Source organism: Miniopterus schreibersii (assembly GCF_964146895.1).
Source record: "Miniopterus schreibersii genome assembly, chromosome: 2".
In the NCBI taxonomy this organism is placed as follows: domain Eukaryota; kingdom Metazoa; phylum Chordata; class Mammalia; order Chiroptera; family Miniopteridae; genus Miniopterus; species Miniopterus schreibersii.
The window spans coordinates 186697138-186722268 of NC_138102.1; the positions used below are offsets into that span (position 1 = coordinate 186697138).

At 62.9% G+C, this 25131-nt stretch overlaps 1 protein-coding gene across 2 annotated transcripts in view; it reads left to right on the forward strand.

The window, feature by feature from the left end:
* TAFA5 (TAFA chemokine like family member 5) overlaps positions 1 to 25131 on the forward strand; it is a gene marked incomplete at its 5' end in the record, with an annotated part of 97954 nt that overhangs the window by 48449 nt on the left and 24374 nt on the right. For both annotated transcript variants that reach the window (XM_081128168.1, XM_081128169.1), the window contains one exon: positions 16508 to 16657. In XM_081128168.1, coding sequence (XP_080984294.1) covers positions 16508 to 16657 — 150 coding nt within the window. The remainder of the gene's footprint in view (positions 1 to 16507; positions 16658 to 25131) is intronic.

Genomic DNA, 25131 nt, shown 5'->3' on the forward strand with positions numbered 1-25131 from the left:
AGAGGGGTCGGCAAGTGTGCAAAGGTGAGGGCAGGGTGGGCGTCTCCCCAGGAGGCCTGGCCTCAGGAGCAGGACAGTGCAGCGCCCCTGGACTCCCTCCTTCGGCCTCCCCCAGTGGGCAGGGCGCACACTGGTTGGTTCTCAACCCTCTTGCAGCGCATCTTGTGAAGGAAGGACGCCGGCCCGCGGGCACGTGTCCCAGGGATGTGGGCCTCAGGTGTGGGCAGCTCAGGTGTGGGCAGCTCAGGTGTGGGTCTCAGGTGTGAGCAGCTCAGGTGTGGGCAGCTCAGGTGTGAGCAGCTCAGGTGTGGGTCTCAGGTGTGGGCAGCTCAGGTGTGGGTCTCAGGTGTGAGCAGCTCAGGTGTGGGCTGTTCAGGTGTGGGCCTCAGGTGTGGGTCTCAGGTGTGGGCAGCTCAGGTGTGGGCAGCTCAGGTGTGGGTCTCAGGTGTGAGGAGCTCAGGTGTGGGTCTCAGGTGTGGGCAGCTCAGGTGTGGGCAGCTCAGGTGTGGGTCTCAGGTGTGAGCAGCTCAGGTGTGGGTCTCAGGTGTGAGGAGCTCAGGTGTGGGCAGCTCAGGTGTGGGTCTCAGGTGTGAGGAGCTCAGGTGTGGGTCTCAGGTGTGGGCAGCTCAGGTGTGGGCAGCTCAGGTGTGGGTCTCAGGTGTGGGCAGCTCAGGTGTGAGCAGCTCAGGTGTGGGTCTCAGGTGTGAGCAGCTCAGGTGTGAGGAGCTCAGGTGTGGGTCTCAGGTGTGGGCAGCTCAGGTGTGGGCAGCTCAGGTGTGGGTCTCAGGTGTGGGCAGCTCAGGTGTGGGCAGCTCAGGTGTGGGCAGCTCAGGTGTGGGTCTCAGGTGTGAGCAGCTCAGGTGTGGGCTGTTCAGGTGTGGGCCTCAGGTGTGGGCCTCAGGTGTGAGCAGCTCAGGTGTGGGCTGTTCAGGTGTGGGCCTCAGGTGTGGGCCTCAGGTGTGAGCAGCTCAGGTGTGGGCAGCTCAGGTGTGAGCAGCTCAGGTGTGAGGAGCTCAGGTGTGGGTCTCAGGTGTGGGCCTCAGGTGTGGGCAGCTCAGGTGTGAGGAGCTCAGGTGTGGGTCTCAGGTGTGAGCAGCTCAGGTGTGAGGAGCTCAGGTGTGGGTCTCAGGTGTGAGCAGCTCAGGTGTGGGCAGCTCAGGTGTGGGCCTCAGGTGTGGGCCTCAGGTGTGGGCCTCAGGTGTGGGCAGCTCAGGTGTGGGCCTCAGGTGTGGGTCTCAGGTGTGGGCTGCTCAGGTGTGGGCCTGGTAGGTGTTTGGGAGAACACAGCCCAGATGCTGAGTTGGGGCAGCCGCTGGCCTTCACTTTGCCTGAGTTTTCCTGGACTCCTGGTCGATGGCCTTGAGGGGCCCTGGTGCTCACTCTGAGGGTGGTCTGCTGGCTCACAGGCCATGTGGGGTCCCATGCGGTGCTGGGAGCACCCTGCTCACCTCCCACCTGCCACGCCACACATCCTGGGGAGCCCCCTGTCTGTCTTCCCCTTTCACTGTGGGAGACAAATCTGGTTTCGCTGGGTCTCAGGAGCTCAGTGCATCCCGTACGGAGCCTGTGGGGGGTGTTGGGGCAGAGTAGGCTGGGAGGATGACCACAGCTCCCAGCCGTCACCTCCTGCGGTCTGCGTCCACCTGGGAGGAGGCTGGAATTGTTTCATGACTTCACCATTGAGAAAACTCAAGGACAGAGGTCAGGGTCTTGGCCAAGGCCCCAGGGCTGGGAGCCTAGAGATGGGGCGTCAGGGCTGGGAGCTGAGCTCCTGACCAGGGCCCCAGCAGCACATCCTAAGAAGCCTGCTGAGGTCTTGGGTGTCCGGCAGGAAGGGAGGCCATTGGAGGTCTCAGGCAGGGCGATGCCAACCTCAACGCTGACCATGGGCCCTGTGCCCCCCGCTCTGCGTTGGACTTGGGGTGAGACTTGGGGTCTGAGCTGTGGCCTCTGGGTGCCAGCAGCCGGTTCTGAGCCCTGGTCACCTGGTTGACAGTGGCGTCCTGCAGGGGGACTCAGGCTGGACATGCCAAGGCCAGCTCCCTCCACCCTGGCCCCTGCCTCCCAGGCCCCAGCTTGGGCAGGGAGGGGAGCTGTGGGGGACTCCAGGTTCTGGGAGGGCGCCGTCTCTGGACCCTGCTGGAAGACAGGACCCCGGACCCCTCACATCCGCCCTGGACCCTGCAAGCTCCCCCGTGTATATTCAGAGGCCGCGCAGCCTTTAAATGCACGCTTTCCAAAACCAGCCTCTGCCTAGAGAAGGCGACTTTATTAGCCGATTACCTTTCTCCCCCCATCACAGCGGCAGCTGATCAGACCCTCCAAATAGCTCCACGGAGAAGAGCCAGGCCTCGCGTCCAAATAACCGTGCTTTGCAGAACCGTAAAATCCAGCTCCAGCCCCGTCCCCCGGGAGCGCCCGACAGCCACAGCACCCTGCTCCCGGCCGGTTGCCTGGTGACAGCCTTGATGGACATGCCGGCCACGTATTGATTGCCTGCTGTGTGCCAGGCCGGGCGGGGGGGGGGGGCGCTGGAGCTCCAGTGGGTCCCCGGAGGCAGCACTGGAGCTGTGGGGACCAAGTGGGGCCCCCAAGGACAGGTCCACCCGAACCTGTGGCTGTGGCCTCATTTGGAAACAGGAGCTTCACAGGTGGTTAGGGTGAGGATCTCCGGATGGGAACATCCTGGTTTAGGGTCCACCCCAAATCCCTGAATCCAAAGAGAAGGGAAGAGACTCAGGGAGAGGCCACGTGAAGACAGAGGGAGAGCCTAGAGCGATGTGGCCACGAGCCAGGAGACAGCTGCCGCCACCACAGGTGGGCGAGAGGAGGGGCCTCCCCCAGAGCCTCCGGAGGGGGCGCGAGCTGCCCCCACACAGTGCTGGGTTTGTGGTGCCAGGACTATTGTTTTAAGCCACAAGTTTGTGGACGTGTGTTAGGGGAGCCCCAGGAAACTCATCGGACACAGAAATGACAGAGAGGCCCAGCCACGAAGTCCAGCCACGGGTCCTGGTGGTCTGCCTCTCCTCCCACCCGTCTCCAGGAGGCCAGGCGGGCCAGCTAGGGTCTCACGTTGGGGAGTCTGGACCCGGGGAAGCGACGACCCCTGTGTTTCAGGCTGAGGCAGGAGCTAGCCCCCCAGGAGGCCGGGCTCCGGTGGCCAGCCTGGAAATCCCTAACGTGCCTCTGTGCGTAAACTCGGCGTCTCCCCAGGTGAGGGCAGGGGCGCTGCTGGCACAGGCGATGCTTAATGGGGGGGCATTTTTCACTCTAACAGCTGTGTGTTTATTTTTACGGTTACCTTCTATTTATGGCGACGGCATTGGCTCCTTTTACAGGGAGACCAGCGTTACTTTTAACAGTAAAATGACGTGAGATGTGGCGAAATCGCGGTGGAGACGCCGTGCTGGCTGAGCATGTGTTTACTGAGCACCTACTGCGTGCCAGGAGCAGGATGGGCCCCCAGGGAGAGGCGGGTGGCAGCGGGTCTGCAGGCGCAGGTGGGCGAGGCCATCGCAGGTCTGCCCTGAGGTCTCACGTTCACCTCGGGCCTCCAGGAAGAGGCCCTCGGGGGGAGGCGGGCCCCAGAGTGGACACAGGAGTGGAGAGGTGGGTGTGTTAGCTTCCCAGGGTGGCCGTCACTAAGGACCAGGATGGGGGCGCTTGAAGCAACAGGCATTTACTGTCTCCCGGTTCTGAGGTCAGAGTCCGACCGCGGTGTCGGCTGGGTTGGTTGGTTCCCTCTGGAGGCTGCTGGTCCTTCCCGGCCCCTGTCCAGGCCCCGGGGATGCCACCAACATCATGCCAGTCCCTGCCTGTGGCCACGTGGCCTCTGTCTCCCGGTCTCCAGCCTCCCTATCTTCTCCCGCATCAGGACGCTGGTCACTGGATTTAGGGACCCCAGATCCAGGATGGTCTCATCTTGAGGTCCCTAATTAAACCTGCAGGGACACTCAGTCCACATAAGGCCACTTTTAAGGTTCTGGGTGGACCCATCTTTGGGGACCCATGTCAGCCCGCCACAGGGGGGTGGAAGAGAACCCCCAGGGCCCAGACCCCCGTTTCGAAGATCTCAGAGCGACAAGCTCCAAGCCCTGCCAGACCGTCCCCACTGTCGTTTGGGGCTCTTGGTGGCTGGGGGCCAGTGCAGTTTGCTGGATGATGGGCTGACTGAGCAATGGTTTCCTCCCTCTCGGGGACCCCAGGGAGGTCCCTGCATCCTGCATCCTGGGGGTGTCTCTCCCACCCACCCTGGGGACCTGCCGTCGGGGGCCAAGCTGACCCAGTGGGCCCAGGACGGTGCTGCTGGGAGCTGGGTGGCTCGTGCCCACCTGAAAGTTAATAGTCTTTTTTTTTCTTTTTTAAGAAAATAGTGAACCTGTTTGACATTTGTGTCTGGCTCCCCCGAGGCACTTTCTATTCCGATTGGAACAGACCATTGCCCGTGTCGCAGTTAGTTTCCTGGGATGTTATTAAAAACGTGTTCCTCCCGTTCACTCCCTTCGTCCCCGATTCACCCAACGCGTCACCTCCCGTGGCTGGGACCTCGCGAGGTTCTCGTTTCCGTCAAGCGCGTGGCTGGGCGGTGAGAGCGAAGTGCAGTCTGTCACGAGTCATTTTCCGTTGTCACCGGAGGGGGCGTGGTGGTGGCAGGGACCAGGAGGTAAGGCACCTTCTAGGATGGAAGGCGGGTCCTCCTGGGTGGAAAACGCTGCTGGGACCAGAGGCTCGGGCAGCGGGTCGGGTCCCAGGCCCGATGGCAGGCTCCCTGGGGTCCTGCTCCCCACTCACCTCACCGAGCGCACCTGACCCCCAGGGCCCTCTGCCGTCACAGTGCCCCCCGGAGGGTGGCTCTCGATGCCTCAGGCCCTGACCTCGGGGGGGGCACAGAAGTGCCCGAGGTTCTGAGGGGCTCACTGTGGAGAGTGGCCGCTTGCTCGTATGAGGAGGGACACAGATGCAGGCGGCCACGCTGGGTCCCGGCAGGAGGGGACCAGGGCAGCCCTGGGGGTGCTGCTCAGTGGGTAGAGCGTCTTCCTGTGCGCTGAAGGGTCCTGAGCAAGGGCCTGGGCCAGTTGGTCACCAGCGCCCCGCGTGCCTGGGGCTCTGTGCCCTTGTCCTCCGCAGGGCCCGGCTCCCCCCGGCCCACCTGGCCCCGAACGGACCCCCCTTCCTGGGTGACAGTCCCCTGAGCCCTGGCCTCCCAGGTGGAGCCTGGGCTCCCCTCTTCCTGTCGTGTGACATCGGGGACTTGTGTTCTCCGTGCCTCGGTTTCCTCCCCTGAATTGTGACAGCAGGTGCCCCAAGGTCGTGGTGAAGGGGACGTGGGTCAGGAAGAGCTCAGAGCAGCACTGGGCTGAGCCCCTCCCACCTGCCCACCCTCTGAAGTGGGCCCGGCTCCCTCCCGTGTTGTCCCCGACCCACCTTCACGTCGATCCATTCGGTGCGGGAAGGCCATGCTCAGCCCCAGGAGCCCGAGGGGACTCGACTGAGGTGTCACACCGTGTTGGCTGAGAGCTCGAGCGTATATAGAACTTTCTGGAAAACTTAGCAGGAGATGCAGGTGAAGGGGGCATTCAGGAGCTTGTTCTCTCTGGGGTGACGTTGGCAGGTCTCTTCGGAGGGCGGACAGGGCTCCCTGGGTCAGGGCCCTCGGGCTGGGGGCCTGGGGGCCTGGGGCCTGCGGAGTGGACTGAAGGGGGCTGGGCCTGGGGCCTGGAGTCAGCCGGGGCTGAGTCTGGCTGGTTACTAAACTGCAGAGAAACATCTCATGGTCCCAATCTGATCAGCCCCGTTTCAGGAACCCCTGACCCCCGTGCTGTCTCCAGGCGGGGCGTCTGGGACCTGGGATCCCGCACACACAGTCTCAGGATGGGCTGGCGCTGGGCCCTGACTTGCTGGGTCTCCAAGTCCCAGCCCGGGCCATCCCTGCCAACAGTAATGATACCCTCACTGGGCAGGAAAGCCAGGAACGGCTCTCAGGGCCCAGCCGAGCCAAGCGGGGCTCCGTGGGGGCCTCAGAGACCATCCTGGGGTGCTGGGGACAGGGAATGACATGGAAGAGAGTGGGCATCGGGCTCAGCCCTGCGGGGAGCAGCCCACCTGCCAGCGAAGTTGCCCACAGCCCTCCGGGGGCCAAGGACAATCCCGGGAGCAGGTAATTGGTGTTGAGTGCCTGCGCAGGACTACAAGAGATGGCCCTGAGCTGCTGCTGAGGAGGTGGCTCTGCCAGTAGATTTTTTTCGTCTAATTAGGAAGATGTTGTTTTCCTGAAAGTAATCGCAATGACTTGTTTCAGAGAAGGCGAGCGGGAGAGGCCGAGGTGACCTCAGAGGGATGAGGCAAGCATCCCTTCCCGGTCACTGCAGGCCACGCCCAGCTGTGGGCACTGGGACACAGCTGGGCAGAGAGGGCAGCAGCCGCCCGGCTCCTTCTGGGTAGGTTACACCGTGTATATCCACACAGTGGAACATTACTCAGCCCTGAAAAGTAAGGAGATCCTGACACCTGCCACAACGTAGATGAGCCTTGAGGACACTGCTCAGTGACAAGGCAGACACATTCCATGGGCCCTGACAGAGGTGCAGTGACCTGCGTCCACCACGGTTGTCACATGGGGCAGTTTCCCTGCCCTCACACCCCTGCTTCCTGGCATCCTCTCTCGTTTTGACCCCAGTGCCCAGAGCCCCCCATGCGACGTGGGCTGCAGGCGGGCGCCTTGTGGGGGTGACCCAGGCTGTGGGCACTCCCTGGACGTGGAGGGTTCGCCTTGTCCAGGGAGCACCGGCCCAGTTCCCTCTCCACCTTCCCTCCGGTGAGCACAGGTGCCTGGCAGGCCCGCCCTTGGATAACTGGGGTCCCGCATGTCTGGACTCTCCGGGCTCCCTGCTCTGGCAGCCGTGTGCCTCCTGCCCTCCTGGACGCTCAGAGGCCGCCCTGCCTGCGGCCACTCGTGCAACAGGGGCTTCTCCTCTTTCCAGGAAAAGCTCAGCTTCTTCACGGAACGCCCAGGGGTGTTTCCTCAGACTCTGGGTTGAATGCAGTTCCAGTGAAGGGTGCCCCCAGGCCCTCTCTCCCAAGGAGGCGGGGGTTTGCTCACCTGGCTTCACAGACTGTGTAACGCTGGGACTCCAGGTGCTGAGCAGCTCGGAGCTGACTGGATGTGGGGCTGGGGAGGGGGCTTCCTGGTGGAGGCGGCGTCTGGTCTGGACTCAGGGACCGTGGGCGACGGGACTAGGTCAGCACCATGAGGCAGAAATGTCCAGCGGATGCCTCCATGTCATGGCTTCCGAACAGGTGGGCGCCGGCGATTCCGCTCGGGACTTGTAGTGAGTGCGAACCGCGCGTCCCCTGGACGCAGCCTGAAGAAATGGGGCGCGTTTTGGGAAGACGCTGAGCCTGGTGGTGACTGTGCCCCGGCGCAAAGGAGGGAGCCCTCATGTCCAGTGACAGGGCCCTGGGACGCCGGCTGCGTCCCTGGGCCAGTCCTACGGCTTTGTAGCAAGTCTGGAGGCCGGGTGCTCGGTCCCCCAGCCCTGCTCTTCAGTGTTGTGTTGGCTGCTCTGGTCTTTGCCTCCGTCTAAACTTCGAATCGGTTTGCTGAGGTTCCCAGGATGGCTTGCTGGGGTCTCGGTTGGCACCGCATTGAACCTGCAGCTGGAGTTGGGCAGAGCTGAGTCTCTGCACCGAGCCCTCGTGGCCGTGGCCGTGGCCGTGGGTGTCTCCCCCTCGGGCGCTCTGCTGAGCGCGTCCGAGTTCGTGGCGTGTAGTCTGTGATACGCGTTGGAGTTAGGGCTCAGGGCCCCTCGGGGGCCGCTGTGAGCGGTGCTCTCGGCACCTCCACCCTCCTCCTGGCTCTTCCTGGTGCCGATATTTGGTGGCTTTGGAAGAACCGCGTCAGCCAGCCCGAGACACGGTCTCTCCCTTCGGTCCTCTCCCTTTCTGTCTGCGCGCCGTCCTGCGGCGTCTCTTTCGCCCCGTTCCCTTGTCCTGTTATCTGTTAGTAGCACTTGTTCGGTTTATCAGCTGCCTGCTCCAGCCCTGAGCGTCTGTCAGACGCAGCAGCTCCCAGAAACCTCCGCTCCTCAGACGTGCTCTGCGGGCTCCTGTCCCGCTGCGCGGGCTGAGGCTCTCCTGTTCCCGCCGTCGGTCCTCGGGCCTGGTCCTTCCTGATTTTCCCAGAGCTCCTGACAGTCCGGCCGAGTCTTGGTCCTCTGTCCCCACAGTGTCCTTCCGCGCCCTGACTGTCCCTGCGGGCCGGGCCCATGTACCTAGACGGATAGATGTGGGCGGGAAGGACGCTGCCTGCTGGGGAGCCGCCCAGGGTCAAGGTTAGAGGACCCAGGGTCAAGGTCAGAGAACCCAAGGTCAAAGTCAGAGGACCCAGGGTCCAGAGTCACCTGCTGGAGCTCATTGACCCTGTGGTCTCCGGTCACCACATGTGTGCCCTGCTGGCCTCGGGGTGATTTTCTCCCTTCTTGCCCTGAGCTAGACTGAGCCTCAGGGACTTGGTTTTGTTTGGGTGCATATGGTCCAGGCTTTCCCCAGGGCCGGACCAGGTTCTAGGCACCAGCCAGCGGTCACCCCTTCGAGGCTCTGGAGCTGTCCCTGTGTGTGGCTCCTGGTGTTTCTTCTGTCTCCCCAGGGTGTGGAACTTGAGGGCCCTGAAGGAGTCTAACCAAGGGTCTGGGCCATAACATGCTCCTTCAGTCATTCAGCAAACACCTGTCGGCCCTGCCTTGTGATGGAGCTGGAGCTGGGAGGGAGTCAGGACTCTGAGGAGGGCAGACCCTCCGACCTCTGTGTTGCTCATCATAGGAAGCACCCCCCTCGACCCGGGCTGAGTGGGGCCCAGCCTTCCTCCTGCCTGACTGACAGGCCACCCAGGGTCCCACCTGTGCAGGGCTGGGGCCCCTCTGGCCCCCTGTGCTCACCACTGAGGCCCTGTGCCCGCTGTGGGCCTTCCCTGAGGAGCGACACTGGGGGGTGAGGCTGGAGGCTCCTCTGCCCAGCACCCCCTCTTACTCCCAGGGCGCTGGGGCCTGGGGAGGGTGGGTGAAGAAGGCGGGGAGGAAGGGGCAGCTGGCCTTTCTGGGAGTCGGCCAGCCCCTCCTGTGTCCGGCTGCCTGTCCCACCTCGCAGCGGCTCCCGGGCCTCCTTTCCTCCCAGAGCTGAGCGTTTGTCTTCATTATCTCGACGCGGCTCAGCCTGGGTTGGACTTCTCTGGTTTTCATGAAATCCGGGCGGTGGGTTTTAATCAGCTAGCTCTGCGGCGGCCGCCTCCTCCCGGAAGGAGCGTCTTCCCTCCTTCTCCTGCCTTTTGTTTGTTTTTTTTTTGTTGTTTTTTTTGAGGGGAACAATTTAATTTCATCTCCAAATAGAAGATGAAAAGCCCAGGGCTTCCTTTTTGGTGCGTTCTCAGCGCCTCCCCTGCGCGTTCTCGCTGGGATGCTGGCAGGATGCGTGAAGGCCGGGCCTCCCTCCCACGGGGGGGGGGTCTCCATCCTGGGGTTCAAATCCCGATCCTGGGGGCTGTGTATCTGTTTATAAGACGCCTGCCCTGTTCCATCCCCAAGGCCCCAGGCATATGGAGATGCCCACAGAATGACCCCCGCCCTGGAGCACCTCGTGGTCAGCTGCTCCCCTCCCTCCGTCCCTCCCTCTCATCCATCCATCCATCCATCCACCCACCCACATTGTGGGCGTCTGGTCTCCGCAGGCAGCAGTAAACAGAGTGGCCTGAGGCCACCAGCCCCGAGCGCGGACCCAGGAGCCCACTGGACAGCCTGTTTGTTCTGGCCACGGCAAGGCCTGGGGGCCACACCCTAGTGAGGGGCATCTCAGAGGGTCCGGGGCCTGGTAGCAGGAATGTGCAGAAGGCAGGCTGGGTCCCAAGGTAGAAGCAGGAAGATTGGCCTTGTAGGGTTCAGGGTCCCGCTGGGACAGGTGCTGAGTTCCCTGTGCCTCAGCATGAAGCAAGCCCAGCCCCATGTCCTCAGAGTCTTGGGTCTTTATTGTAACATGGCTTTGACCCCCGACCTCGGCCCACCCTAGAGTCCCAAATTCCGGAGGCCGGGGGTGGCTGAGCACCTTGCTCCGTGAGAGCCCTGCGGGTCTCCTGTGAGCAGCTGGGGTTCAGAAGGGGGTGCTCACCCCAGAGCAGAGGTGTGTCTGCAGGTCCCTGAGGCAGGGCGAGGCTCAGGCTCCGGAGCTGGGCCCCTTGGTGACTTTCGTGGAGGAGTTTGGCTCAGGAGCTTGTGCAGGTCGACCTGAAGCCAGGCCGGTATTTCCTGAGCCACTCTGTCCAGAAAGAGCCCTCGTAGCTCAGTCCCTGCAATGTGTCTTCTTTCTCCTTCATCCTGAGCGGGAGAGGCAGATAGAAAGCTCCCGAAATCACCCCGAGGCCGAGACACAGCTCTGACGGAGGTCGACAGGACACCCACATGTCCTCCTGCTCCCGAGAGGCCTGTGCGGGGACCTGCCTCTTCCCGTGAGGCTCACCACCAGTTAGTAGAGGGTGCGTCTCACGGACGTGGTGGGTGCTGTGCTTGGACCAAAAGGTTCCCGGGGGGGGGGGGGAATGAGGTCACTCCCTGCTGAGGCCAGGCTGGACCCCGATTCCCAGGGCCCCCTCAGCAGTTCTGGGCCAGCCTGGTCCAGGTGAGGCGTGGGAGCAGGGGTGGGGTGAGCGGCCGTTTCCCTGCATCAGATGCTGACCCCACCTCTGGGCATCGGCTGGGCTCCTGGACAGGTGCCTACGGGGACCCGTTTTCCTCAGCAGTTTTCCTATTTTAATAGACGAGTTGTTGTTGTTTTTTCAGAACAGCTGTAAATTTACAGGAAAACTGTGAAAACAGCTCAGAAAGTTCCCATACACCTGCTCTGTTCCCCCCTCCTCCGTGTCACCGTCTTCCTGGAGGCTGGGGCCCTCCTCACAGTTGAAGGACCAGTGCTGGGCTGTGTCGTCCTTAACTCGAGTCTGTGTGGTTCTCAGGATTCCTCACCTTTCCCCTGCTGTCCTTTCCTGTCCAGGACCCCCTTCCGACAGCCGTGACCTCCGGTCGTCACCTCTCCTGGGCTCCTCCCGGCCGGGACAGGCTCTCAGGTGCTCCCTGTTTGCGATGGCCTTGGCCGCGGGAAGGGGGACAGGCGGGGGTTTGGCAGAAGGGGCCGCGGGGCACAGGCTTTCTGACCCGCGGGCGGACACCCCGGGAGCCTGGCCGCTGGCCCTGCGGAGAGGGGTGCGTGATGCCGCTGGAGCCCCCGATCCCCTCCGAAGGGCGCCCCACCCGCGTCTGCGCCCCGCGGCCCCGCGCCTGGGCCTGCAGGTGGGCGGGCGGGTCCCGCTCCCGGGTCGGGTCGGGCTCGGCGGCGCCCTACCTGGCAGTGACCCGGGGACGGCGCCTTGTACCTTCCCAGGGGCGCCCCGGGCGCCTTGGGGGGCGTCTGCCCAGCGCGGCCCTGAGTGCGGGTCCTTCCTCAGGTGTGGGGCCTGCAGGTGTTTCCCCCGGCCTGTGGCTCATCCTTTCATCTCGCTCAGCGACTTTGGAGGACAAGTTCACGGTAGAAAAGATTTTAGTTCCGTGGTCGGCTTTGGGTGGCTCCTGCAGCAGCTGGTGACCGAGCTGAGGTCAGGAGGCTCCCGGTCTCCTAGACGCGGCCCATCACCGCCTTTCGCATTCAGACCCACTTTAGGCGGATCTCTGTGACGGGCGGCAGGCGCGTGTCCAGGTCCACGTTTTGCATGTGGGACGCCCAGGAGACCACCCCGGAGCCACAGCCACGTCGCTGGTCGCGCCCGCCTGCCTGCCAGCTGCGGGGGCGGCTGTTCTCCCAGCAGGAGGCCCGGTCCACCTGGGGTGGGGTGTGCGGCGCCCTGTTCTGTGCAGCCCCAGGGACGCTCCAGGTGCCTCCCGCCCGCCACGCGGGAGAGAGGGCTGTCCTGACGCCCGTGCCAGCCGGAGGCACCCCTCTGCGTACTGCCTGGGAGCCCCGTGAGGGGTGTGGGCAGCCCCAGGCCGCCCGCAGTGGAGGCGGGCCCACCGGAGGCAGAGGGCACCCCTGGGTGATGTGTTCAGCAGGGCAGGCAGCTGTCCCCAAACCGCCTTGTGTCCCGCTGGTGCCAGGGCCAGGGAAAGACAGGCCAGGTCCGAGCTCTGGGTTCCTCTGAGGCCGCTTCTTCCTATGACAGACAGTCACGGCCAGAAACAGCTCTGCCGTGGCCCCCGCTTCCAGGAACGCCAGGGACACCTGCTTCAGCCCAGCGTCCTCGTGGGTGCGGCAGAGCTGGGGGAGTTAATTGGACAGCAGAGGGCTCCCCGTGTCCAACTGGATGCCCAGCCTCCCAGGGCCTAGGGGCACCGTGGGGCACCCTCCCCCAGAGAGGAAGTTGGGCTGAAGAGGGGAATGTGGCTACTGGGAAAGGGGGGCCTCACCTGCCAGCTGCCGGCGTGGCCTGCAGGTGCCCCTCCTGTGGGAATTGCACTGGGGCTGAGGAGCCACGTGGGTTCTCTGGGGTCCAGGCTGGGCCCCCTCAGGCTGGGCTTCACCTTACCGGGGCCACTGGGGCTGGATGAGAAGCCGGCTCTGCCTTGAGCCCTCCGCCCCTCCAGCCTCCGTGCCCCAGAGATGACGGGTGGGCCCCCGGTCTGCCCCGTGGCCAGCACCAGGAAGCTGCCTGGTTCGCCCAGCCCCCCAGCCTGCCCCGGCTGTGGGTCCCGAGGGTGACGCCGGACGTGCCTGTTATTGACCTCTGCGAAGTCACAAGCTGCGGCGTAATTACAGTGTTGACGGTGTTGAGCCAGCAGCTTCCAGTCCAGCCCCGGCGGGGGGGCCGCCGGCAGCACCTCATTAACAGGCACATTAACGGGGATAATTGACTGGGTGCCAGCTGGATGGTGGCGGGGCCTTAACAGTGGGCACCCGTGTGCTCTGCCTGGAGGACGACATGTCCTGTCCCCGTTACTCTCTGTCCCTCCATGACACACCCGTGTAGGGGCCAGGGGACCAGGGGACCAGCTGTGACCGGCGAGTATCCCAGGGCCGGTGAGGGGGCCACATGCCGTCTGAACCCAGGCAGCTGGGTCCCAAGACCAGCTGGGGGAGCCCCGAAACCGCCCTCCCTTGCTGATAACCGGGGCTCAGCGGGGCAGGGGCTTGGGTCCTAGAGGATGGGGAGCCGTGGGGCTCCCCCAGCCCGTGGCCTGTGCTTCACGACACAGCCCCACCCCCACCCCCGGGCGTTCAGCAGAAGCCGCTCTGAGCTGGACCGAGAGGGGCCCCTCCTCCCTCCTGGCACAGCCGCCTGCATACCTGGGCCTTTTCCAGGTTTTCAGACTTACAGGTGGGCAGGGGCCGGGCCGGGCAGGGGCAGGCTGCTCCTGGTACGTGGGGTCACCCGGCAGAAGGCTCCAGAAGGGCGCACTCGGCTGGGGCGGGGCCAGCTGCCCGCTAGGTCCAGCTCATTCAGCTTCTGGGCTTCGGCGGGAACGAGGGTCCGATGGGAGGACGCAGTGGGCACAGGAAGGTGGCGGGCGTGGCGAGCGAGCGGCTGGGAAAGGGCAGCTGTGCCTGGGAGGTGCCGCGAGAAGACCTTTCACTTTCTGGAGCGGCCGTAATTACACGTCACACATGCCAGTGGGACAGCCAGGAAATCCGGGCCGGGTGACCCAGAGGCTCGTCGTCGGGGGGGGAGGGGGGCGCCCGTGAGCAGCCCCGGGACCAGCAGTCTGGGCGCATGCGGCTTCTCATTAATCCTAGGGTCACCCCCAGCGCCCCCACCTTGTCCTGCCCCCCCCCCCCGGGAAGCAAGGCCAGGGCAGGATGGCTGTGGGACCAACTGCCCGGTGGGTCCGGACCCAGGGACTCTGTGCCGGAGCGAGGAAGTCACAGGCAGCCCCGGCCCCCCGTGAATTGCGTGGGGAACCTGGCCCCCTGCTTCCTCCACACCTGAGCTCTCCAGTCCCACCCGTGGTCTCCCAGATCCCGGGCATGAGTGGGGAAGGTCCTCTGGGAGGAGGGGGCGCCAAAGGGGCCCAGGAACAAGTTGAGGTGGCTGTGGGCTCCTGACCTCGGGCTGGGCAGTTTCAGGGGCGCCTCTTGATCGAGGGTGTGCTGAGCTTGACTCGGGCTTCCAGCCAGAGAGGCAGCGTGGACGAGGCCCAGAGGCCCAGGGGACTGTCCGTTGCGGGGGCGATGAAGGTGCTGGGCTGTGGTGGCCACAGAGGTGTCTCCAGGCGCTGGGCCCAGGCCTGGTGGCTCCGGGTCTCAGGAGCTGGTGGCCCTGCCCTGTGGTTTCCACCAGCCTCTGCCCCCCCCACCCCACCCTGCTCCTGGGCCTTTGGCGGCAGCAGCTGGCATGCCCGCCTCTCCCCGCAGGCCCCGCCCAGCAGCTGCCCGCCGCCCAGGCGGGGATCGGACCCTGACCCTGACCCTGACCCTGGCACGACCTTCCCCTCCAGATCCTCCCCTGAGCGAGGGGCCGGGCCTGCAGTTCCCGGACCCAGCCTTACGAGGGAAAGACAGCCCAGGGCTGACCCCGCGGCCTGTGGGCCTGGCCACGGTCCCCTGGGGCCTGAGCTGCGTGGGCCGGGGAGGCGCCTCCTGCGAGCTCGGGTTTCCCTTCATTTCCTTACCGCGCCTCACAGGAGGTCGCGCAGAGATAGCCCTGGGCGTCCCGCACCGTCCCGGGAGGGACTGGGATCTGCCGCCGTCCAGAGCCGGCTCTGCTGAAGCCAAACCCAGAGGGGAGTCTGACTCCAGTGGAACTCCGGGGCTGAGCCTGTGGCACCCGGTGCCATTTAAGGAGCGTTTTCTCCTGCCCTGGCCGGCGCGGCTCAGTGGCTGGAGCGCCGGCCGCGGACCGAAGGGTCGGAGGTTCGATTCCCGGTCAAGGGCACGTACCTCAGGCTCGGTCCCCGGCCCCGGCCGAGCGAGTGAGGAGGCGGCCGGCCGGCGTGGCTCTTGCATCGATGTCTCTCCCCCTTCCACTCTCTCTGAAAGCAGCGGGAAAAACCCTCGAGTGAGGATTTTAAAAAGAGCGCTCCCTCCTGCAGCCTTTAATCCTGGTGCGCACTCTGTGTGACCAGGGATAAAACCAGACAGCAGCCACTTCATTTGTGAGCGCGGCGCCGAGGGGAGGGCCAGGCAGCCCCGATGCGGGCGGCCGTGCCCATGTGGGAGACGCTGGGCGTGGGTGAGGGAGCCCGGGCCTGCTCTGGGTGGGACCCAACTCGCTGTGCCTGGGCCAGAGGCGGGTCCCGAGCCCGCAGCCTGCGGACAGCCCTGTGGGTTCAGGCCGGAGCCGAGGCTGAGCCCGGGTGGGCGCCGTCTTCCACGGGCATCAGGAGAGGGGTTCTGTGCCAGGCCAGGACGCCCCAGTGTCAGCATGGCACAGCTCGATCTGGCAGAGGGGCAGAGGGCTCCTCGCCCTGTGCTGGGCAGCGCCAGGTGTCACCTTGGTGCCCTTGGCCAGCGGGCGGCGCGTGGGTGAGTGTGCTGGGTGCTGGGCCCGTGGGAGCCGAGTGGGATTCTGAGCAGAGGGGATGGTCCGGACCACGTGTCGTCTCTCAGACCTGCCTGACCCCCTCCCGGGGACACGGAGGCCTCGCTCACACACCGCCGGTGCTGGGTGAGGCCGGGTGCCCTCAGGTGCCTGTGGAAGGAGAGCAGGGCACCTCGGAGGTGCGGGGGGGGGGGTGCCCACACGTGTGTGCCCCCGAGAGCCTGGCGCGGGTGGTCTCGGGCTCCTGGCCCTCTGGGCTCTCCCTCCCCGCCTGGGCTCGTGGCCTCCAGCCACATGGTCTGGTGAGTGGTGCCCGCGGTGAAACCAGCAACAGCAGCAGCCCCATCGCTGGCTCTGAGCCTGGGGCCTTTGCCTGCGTGACCAGTGTGTCCTCGCCAAGCTCCACGGGCGCAGCTTCCGTCTGGTGCTGTTTCACACTTAGGACGAAACTCCCCACACGCGCCGAGGTCTGCGGGAGGCGGGGAGGGGGGAGCTTGCCCCTTCCACCCGTCGCCGGCCTAAGTGGTGCCGGAGCCGCCTCGCCGTCGTCCGCATGCCGGTCCCGTCCTGCCGCTCTTAGGGGTCTCTCTAAGTGTTTTCCCCCAGGGTTTGCAAAAATGTTCCCTCGTGGCGTATGCAGCACTTTATAGATGAGCTGAGCACAGGGCGGGAGTGTGAAGGGGGCCTGTCGGGAGACTGGGCTCAGCCGTGTCCCCTAAAGCGATGAGACTGTCACCTGTCAGCACCATGGACAGCGCCAGGGCTCCCGTGTCCGAGGCCTTGCCCCCGGCCTGGGGCCCCACCACTGTGGGCGGCCAGGATGGCAGCCAGACCTTGGCACGGCTTTTGTGGGCGTGGTTCTGAGGGCATCCTCTGAGGCCGGAGGGGAGCGGCCCCCTGGCCCCTCTGCGGGGCGGGCACTGGCGGGCGTCCAGCTGCAGGGCCGGGACGGCTGGTGCTTGTCTCCGGGACCGGGCCACTCAGCCCACTCTGCCTCTCTTGCAGGTCAGCTGGCCGCCGGCACCTGTGAGATTGTGACCCTGGACCGGGACAGCAGCCAGCCTCGGAGGACGATTGCCCGGCAGACCGCTCGCTGTGCATGCAGAAAGGGGCAGATCGCGGGCACTACCAGGGCCCGGCCCGCCTGTGTGGACGGTAAGAGCCCAGGGACCCCGGGAAGGCCAGGAGGCTGCGTGCCCAGCGGGCGTCCACCTGACACGGCCACACCCCCAGAGGCTCTCTGGCTCTGGCCTCAGGCTGGACAGTGTCTCCGGCACTATTGTCCCTGGGGCAGTATTTGCTTGTGCATATGGTGGGGTGTCCAGGGGGCAGCCGGTGGCAGGGAGCCAGGGTCCCCAGCGAGCTCGTGGGGATTTGCTGCCTGGCAGGCTGTGGCCCCAGGTTCTGCTGTGGGCAGAGGGCACCAGGGGTCCTGCCATCTGCAGGATGCCCTGTGGTACCTGTGTGTCCCTCGCAGGCAGTCTCTGGCTGCAGCTGCCCCCCAGGTGCTGGGCTCCTCCCACCGGGTCTGGCAGGCGTCGGGCGCCCTCTGGCCCGGGCCCTCGGGCTCTGAGGATGAGCTGCGGAGCTGGCGCAGTGGGCTACAGGCGACTCCTGCACGGGGGCCGAGCCATCTGGTGGGTGAGACAAGCATATTAGCATCCTTCTGAGTTAACGCCGCGGGGGCCTGCGTAAAACCGGGTCTTCAAAGGGGGAAGGAGAGCCCTGCCCAGCTCTCAGGGCATCGACGTGGGTCCGTCCGCCGTGGCGGAGGCCATGCCACCTCTGTTCCCTGGGTGCTGAGTGCAGGGCCGGGTGCACACCCGCTCGGAAGAGCACTAGCAGGTGGGTGTGTGGGCCTCGAGGGGAGTGAGGGCTCTGTCCCCATGAGGCTTGCACGTGCCCTGGGTGGGGCGAGAATGGCCCCCAGGAAGGGATCAGCAGAGCCTTGGGGCTGCCTTGGGACCGGGGGCTTATTGGATCCGGGACTCTCGCCAGTGTCAGCCATGAGCGTGCCCTAGGACTGTCTAGGGCCGTGGCTGCCTCCACTTCTAGTCCCGGCGCCCTGTGCTCTCGGGGCTGAGTGGGCCGCCCAGGCCCTGCCTGGTGGGGGCTGTACTCACACAGCCGGGTGACCAAAAGTAGTCGGGACTCTTGATGACCCCCCCAGGCTCCTGCTTTTGCTTCCCCGTGGTCCTCACGTCCAGGTGCCACCGCCTGGTGCTGCCAGCCCTGAAGGGCTCTGGGAATGTTGGGGTCACTCGGGATTGTGGACAGGAGGCTGACCTTGCCGTGGGGGGTAGGGGGCGTTCTCGGGATCTGGGACACGCCACTGCGGCCGGTTTTGTCTTCCTTTGTGTATTTTATTTTTTTAATTGATTTTAGAGAGAGGAAGGGAGAGGGAGAGAGAGAAACATCGACGGGAGAGAAACACTGATGGGCTGCGTCCTGCTGGGCATCGAGCCCACACCCCAGGCATGTGCCCTGACCGGGGGTCGAACCAGGGACCTCTTGGTTCACGGTCGATGCTCCACCACTGACCCACGCCGGCCGGGCTTCGCTTCCTTTTCTGAAACCTGCTGCTGTAACGCTGGTGACTGACATTATGCGAATTTCAAGTGAACAGGGTGGTGGTTCGGTCCCTGTCTCCTCCACGGGTGCTCACCCCCAGGCTCCTTTCCGTCCGAAACCGGTGCAGCCGCCGTGGAGCTGGCTTTGCTTGTTGGGAAACATCGTCCGTCCTAATTGCAAATCCTCCTGCCACACCGATTAATCAGTCTCCCCCAAAAGGTGTGCGACTGAACAGCCCGCGTGCTGCAACCTGCGACGGCTGTCGGGGCTCCAGACCCGCCCTGCCCCCTAATTCCCTGGTCATTGGGCCCAGGGGGCGGCCATCTCCGCTCCCAGAGAACTGAATTAATTCTCACCGTATCCCGCCCGCGCCCCCAGCTCCTGTAATTGCAATGGGCTGGGCGTCCTGAGCTGATTGATTCTCCCCGGGAGGGGCTGGAGAGAGGCGCGCAGGCCCGGACCCACTGCCTCCCCTTCCCCAGTCCTCATTAGCTCCGAGAGCCTGCGGGGACAGTGGGGGTCACGGTGGCTCCTAATTGAATCGGGGTCTGCTCATCTGAAACCGCGGCCTCGCCCCTCTCCCCGGAGCCTGCCTGCGCCCAGGAGCCGGGTCCCAGAGCCCCAAATTAAAACCTGCCCGTTTTCAAGGGAGGCCAAACAAATTAGTTAGCTTGTGGGTTTTGCACAGTAGGCATTTTCCAGGGCTGCCACCTAATTTAATTTTTGCTTTCTGTTTTCTTGCTCCGTGTGCATAATGAGTTTCCTCGCCTGTGGATCATGTCTGCTAAAGAAAGGACGTGGGCCGTGTGGGCTGCGCCGGATCTAGCGCGGGCGGGGTGCGCGTCGGGACGGTCACGCCAACCCTGCCGTGGTCTGTGCATGTGTGAGCGTGAGGGACGCGCGGCTGCTTCTGTTCATCCATTTAGCAGTCAGTTCATTGCTCATTCATTCGCTGCCTCGCTTGTTTATTAATTCAAATAAGGTGCATACTCCCGGGTGCAGGGCGGGGGTGAGGGGAGGCTGGCTCCTGAAATAGCAAATACCTAGAGCAGGCAGTGCCGGGGGGCAGGGGCTGTGGGGCCCCAGAGCACAGCCGTCTCTTCCTGCCCAAGACCTTGGCAAAGCTGCATTCAGAAGAGAGCGTTTCAGTGGGGCCTTGAGGGATGCAGAGGAGCTCTCCAGGTGTCGGCCGGGATGTGGGGACATCGGAACCCCCACGTTGCAGAAAATCCTGGCTTCTGGAAGAGCTGTAGGGAGGGGCCAGCTGGGGGCAGCCGAGCAAACCTGGTGTAAGCTCCCCTGGTCCTCCGCCCAGCACCCTCGGGCCACATCAGGGGTGGGGCTCCGAGGGAGGGACTGTGGGTCTGGTTCCGGTCCTTTCCCTTTCACCTGTGGGGTGACCTCCCAGGGCCTCTGAGCACAGGAAACCCATGAAGTCAACAAAACCAAACGTCAGGTCTTTGAGAGATAAACAAAATGGGCTAATTTTAGCTAGACTGATGGGAGAGGGGGAGGTAGGGAAATATCAAATTACTAAAGCAGGAATGAGAGAGGGGATTCCCTCTTTATTTTTACTACCCGCTCTGCAGAAACACAAAAGGTTAAAAGGGAAACTGCAAACACCCGTGTGGCAAATGTTGGATAACTCGGGTGAACTGGACACGTTCCTGGAGACACACAAGCTGATGCAAGAAGAAATAGAAAGTCTGAATAGACCTACACGAGCAAAGACAGTGCGAGAGTAATGCGGTGACTTCCCGGGGGAAAAGCCCAGCACCGATGGCTTTGTTGGTGGATCCTACCAAATGCAAAGAAGGGTTAACACCAATTCTTCTCAAATGCTTCCAAAAACAGAAGGGGAAAAAAAAATAGAAGAAACAGTTTCTAACTCATTCTATGAGGCCTGTGTTATCCTGATACCAAAAGTTTCTGTCAAAGACCTCACAAGAAAATACAAGTCTTATGAATACAGATGCAGAAATCCTCAACAAAACACTAGAGAACCGCCTGCCAGCATGGCTCAGTGGTGGAGTGTCGGCCCAGGAACCAGGAGATCAAGGTTCGATTCCCGGTCAGGGCACAGGCCCGGGTTGCGGACTCGATCCCCAGTCGGGGGCGTGCAGGAGGCGGCCGATCAGTGACTCTCTCATCACTGATGTTTCTCTCTCCCTCTCCCTCCCTCTCTCCCTAAATCAATAAAAACATATTTTTTAAAAATTCTAGAGAACCTAGTCCAGGTGCATATTGAAAGGATCGCTCATTACGACCAGCTGGGGTTTGTCTCAAGGATACAAGGTTTGGATCAACGTAGGAAAATCAATAAATGTAATGTTAACGGAATAAAGACCAAATTCACATCTCATCTCAGTAGTCGCAGAATAAGCGCTTCACGGAGTCCAACACTCTTTCCCAATAAAAACTCTCTGCACACTGGGGTAGACAGAGAACTCGGGGTGACAGAGGGCTTCTGCGGACATCGGCAGGTGACGTGGCACTCGGTGGAGGGAGACGGATGCTTCCGCCCCGAGATCAGGAGCGAGCGAGGACCTCTGCCCTCGACGCTGCTGTTCAACGCGGCCCTGGCGGTGAGAACAGGGCCGCTGGGCAGAAAAAATAACTGAAAATCGTCCCAAACTCTCCACGGCTGCCCTGACCTTTTACGAGGACGTCTTAGAGTGATACACACGCGCACAGCTAATAAAGGAGCCCGGCAAGGTTGCTGGACGCAGGATCAATACACAAAATCAATTGCGCTTCTCTACCCTGGTAGCAAATGATCTAAAGGAGGCAATTGCATGTACAGTGGCCTCAGAAAGACTAAGACGCTCAAGGATACGTTGAACAAAGAGCATCAGGCGCGGACAGGGAATGCTGGACACGGAGCTGGGCAGAGTTAGCCGGAGAGCCCTCCCCGGGCAGCCAGCTCGGGCACCTCCCCATCCGTCCCGCCCCAGCCAGCCAGGGGCCCGGGTGAGGCAGCCTGGCTCCTGGGGTCCCCAGGGCATGGCCCATGGCAGGGCTGTGACAGGTGTGCAGGGCCATCCGCTGTTCAGTCCCAACACCTACAGAACACCTGGCAACTCGACGCTGAGGAGCCGGTGAGCCTGTGGTCCCGGTGGGGGTGGGCGGGGGGCGGGGGGGCACCGCAGCTCTTGGATCTGAGTGCCACCGTCCAGGTCCTTGACAATCATGTAAAGTGTCCGGCATGCGCTGTGCTAATAGCGGCGCCTCCCTCCTCTTATACATTTTAATCAGCTTTCGAGAACAATCAGCTTGTAGGAGAAGAGCGATGTTTGAAACATCGCTGAGGAAAGTCTCTCCAGGAGGCCGGGAGCCGATGCGCCCCAGCAGGGCGCGGGAACCCGCGGGTCTGATTGCGACCGTCGGCGGGGACACGCGTGACATTGTCCTGGGGAGGGTGCAGGGGGTCTGCGCCGATCACCAGACAGACCTGCGGCCGCCTCCTTCCGGTTCCTCCCCCGCGGCCCAGGGACATGGTTCCCTGCAAGCGCCCTGTCCTCCTGCCCCGAGGCCCCAGCTACTGCCCTGGGCGTGTGGGGCAGCCGCAGGGCGGGGGCTGGAGGGCACCCCCGGCCCTTTGTGGTGAGGGGGGCTTGGCCCCGGGCCCCGGGCCTGTGGAGCACCCAGCGGCGGCCGCACCTCCCCAAAGCAGGCCGTCCTTTGAGGAGACAAAACCTCCTGCTCTCTTTGATGTTATTTGAGATTTTAAGCTAAATTAGATACTGTGATGAGAAACAAATCTAAGCAGGGAAACGGGGAGGAAACAGTGTTATTCTGATCTCAGCAGGTGCTTTGATCATGGGCGTGGGTGATGGGGAGCGAGCCCGCCCGACGGCTGCCTGGCCGCTCTGCCCACTGCAGGGAGCGCTGGGTGCAGCCCCTTTGCCAGCACAGTCCTCGGGGGTCGAGCTCCGGGAGGCCGAGGCCCCGGAGGAGGTGGGCGCAGGTCACTGTGCGAGGACAGGCTCCCCGGGCCAGGGAGCCCGGCCTGTGCCCGGCAGCCCGGCCTGTGCCCGGCAGCCTTCTAGAAAGATCTGTCTGCTGCTCTCTGGACAGCAGGTTCCAGCAGCGAGAGTGACTGCTGGGGAGGTCAGGCAGGTGACGAAGCAGCCGTGCCTGGGGACGAGTGATTCGGGTGGCGGGGCTGGCGGGGCTGGGGGGGTCTCTTCCCAGGCGATGGGCACCTGTGGAGGGAAGACCTGAGCCACCTGAGCCGGGCCGAGCAGCAGGTGCAGAGGGTTCTGTGTGGACACGAGGATACGGGGCGAGGGCCTGGAACGCTCCTCCCGCCCAGGCAGGTGTGTGCTCACCTGAGGGTGGGCCGGCGCGCAAATGCCCCGCAGGGGCGGGCGGGTGATGCTGGGCTGGCAGGCAGCCCCGGATGGATGGGTGTGTGAGAGAGGTCAGCAGGCAGGAGGAGGCAGCTGGGACCCAGGACACGGCCGTAGCCATGGTGCCTCCAGGTCGCGGCTGCTGCTCAGAGCTGGGCCGCGGGCAGGGGCCGTGGCAGCCCTGAGACGTCAGCGTCTCTCCGAGGCTGAGCGGGTGAGGAGGAGGCCTGCGGGGCCCGGAGCGGGAGGTGAATAAAAGATTCATTTTAATTAATTACTCGGAGGGCCTGGCAGGGTTGGGCAGCTGGAGCCCAGGCGGGAGGGACGCCTGGCAGCTGGGAGAGAGGGGTGGCCCTGCCCCCGCCAAGCCTGAGGAGTCAGGAGGAGCTGGGGGGACCGGGGGGCCCTCAGGAGTCAGGGTGGCTGCGTGGGGTGTTTTTCAGGATTAGCGAGAAGGGCCCCTGGGTGAGCCTTCGCTGCCTTTTGTTTGGCTTTTACTTTTTGTCGATTTAAGTGTCTCTGGCTCACAGTCCAGCCAGTTGGTTGGACAGAGTTTACTTGCAATTGGGAGGGTGAGAGACGCGTGTTCCGAGTCCATAAACTCGTGAACAGGTGCCGCTCCCGGAGGCTGACGCTGAGCCCGTGCCGTGGGCTGAGGGCCCCACCTGGGGCTAAGTAACCCTGGGCCCTGCAGGTCCTGTGCCTGCCCAGGTGACCTCGTCCGGTCGCCTCCCCGCACGCTGTCCTGAGCACCGAGGGCCCTTCCAGTGTTGACGGGTGACAGGCAACGGGGCGGGACCGGGCAGAGCGAGCGCAGACGCGGAACCTGCCAGGGCCTTCGTGGTCCCGCGGGCGGCTCTGCTCCACCGCCTCCTGGTGGCAGGAAACCAAAATTGCAGGCGCATTTTTTAAAAGAGCTGGATCTCCTCTGATGTGGATCCTGAAACCTGACGAATGTGAGCAAGGGTCCCAGCACCACGCTAAGTAAACGCAGTCGTGTCTCCTGAAACGTTCCTGTCAGCACCAGGCCGCCCCTGGGGACCCCGTGAATCTGCATCTATACAGTTATATAAATTCACAAGAATGCCTAGGTGGACATGATCAGAAAAGATTGCATGGCCCTGCGTAGAACTTAGACATGCAAAATGTTTTATTCTTTTATAAGAAAATTGATTGAGATATAACACACCTACAGGCACACGCACAGACTGTAAGGACCAGCTTTGATGCTTCTGGCCTGGCCCGGCCCAGGCAGGTTTCTAGTGTCCCCACCTCTGTCCCAACAGATTAGCCTGTTCTGGGCCTTTGCAGAGATGGAATCAGACAGTAAACAGACTTTTTGCATCTGGCATTTTTTGCTATGTCTGTGAGATCATCCGTGTTGTGCTGAGTGGTATTTTGTTATTTTTGTTGCTGTTTTATTATTTTGTTCGCTGTATGACTGTACCACAATTTGTCCTACAGAATACGGGCATTTGGGCTGTTTTGAATTTTTAGTCATTACGAGCACGGCGGCTGAGAGTGCGTCTGTGTGCGTGTTTAGATAGACATGCGCACTCATTTGTCACGGGCATGTACCTGGAGGCGCAGAGGTGCGAGTCAGCTAAAGCAGCCACTGCCAAAGCATTTCTCAAAGGGGCCGTGATGTTGAACCTGCCACCGGCAGTGTTTGAAAGTTCCCTTTGCTGTGTGTGTTCCTGTCAACACTTGTTATTGTCAGACTTTTTTAAAAATATTTTTTATTGATTTTTAAAGAGGGAGGAAGGGAGGGGGAGAGAGAGAGAGAAACATCTATGATGAGAGAGTCAAGGATCGGCTGCCTCCCGCACGCCCCCTGCTGGGGATCGAGGAGCCTGCAACCCGGGCATGTGTCCTGACCGGGACTCGAACCCCGATCTCCTGGATCCTAGGTTGATGCTCAACCGTTGAGCCACGCCAGCCGGGCAGCTTCGCCATCCTCCTGGGTGTGCAGTGCTGCCTCCCTGCAGTGTTGACCTGCATTTCTCGTTGGGTAATAGCGCTGAGCACAATCTCACAGGCTCTTGGTCAGCAGGAGGGCGTCTTCAAGTCTTCTGCCCGTTTTTATTGAGTTGTTTGTCGTTTCTAAATGGTTTGCAGGAGCTCTTCCTATGCTGTGCCTCTGACCCGCCCGCTCGTATCTTCTCCCAGCCAGGCCTTTGCATTTGCTTATGGGTGTGGTCGGGTGAACGGAAATTCTTCCTTTCAGCCAGGTTGAATTTATCAGTCTTTTCTTCATTTCATGTTTTGTGTTCTGTCCAAGAGATAGGATTTTACCCCAAGGTCGAGGGGACGTCCCCCGGGCAGCACACACTGTGCCGTTTCAGGTCCACGATCCGCTGCTGGCCAATGCTTCACGTGGCCTGGGATTGCGATCCCTGTTTGTTTTTCCCCGTGTGGGCATCTGGCAGATCCAGCATCACTTGTTGAAAACTTCTGGCCTTATCTACTCATCCTGACTTTGTGTAAAGTCCTAGAAGGCATCTCTGAGGCACAGCGGAGGAGGTGGGCCCCTCCTTGATCGCATGGCATCTAATTAGCTCACCACCTCCCGCCGTCTCAGTGGCTGCGAGCTGGGCTGCAGCGTCGGACAGGCCACTGCACACTGTTCCCCTCCCCGAATGCCCAGAGCTCACGGAATCTCCCTTCCCTGCTTCCCTTCCACTTTCTCGGACATCTCGGGTTGCA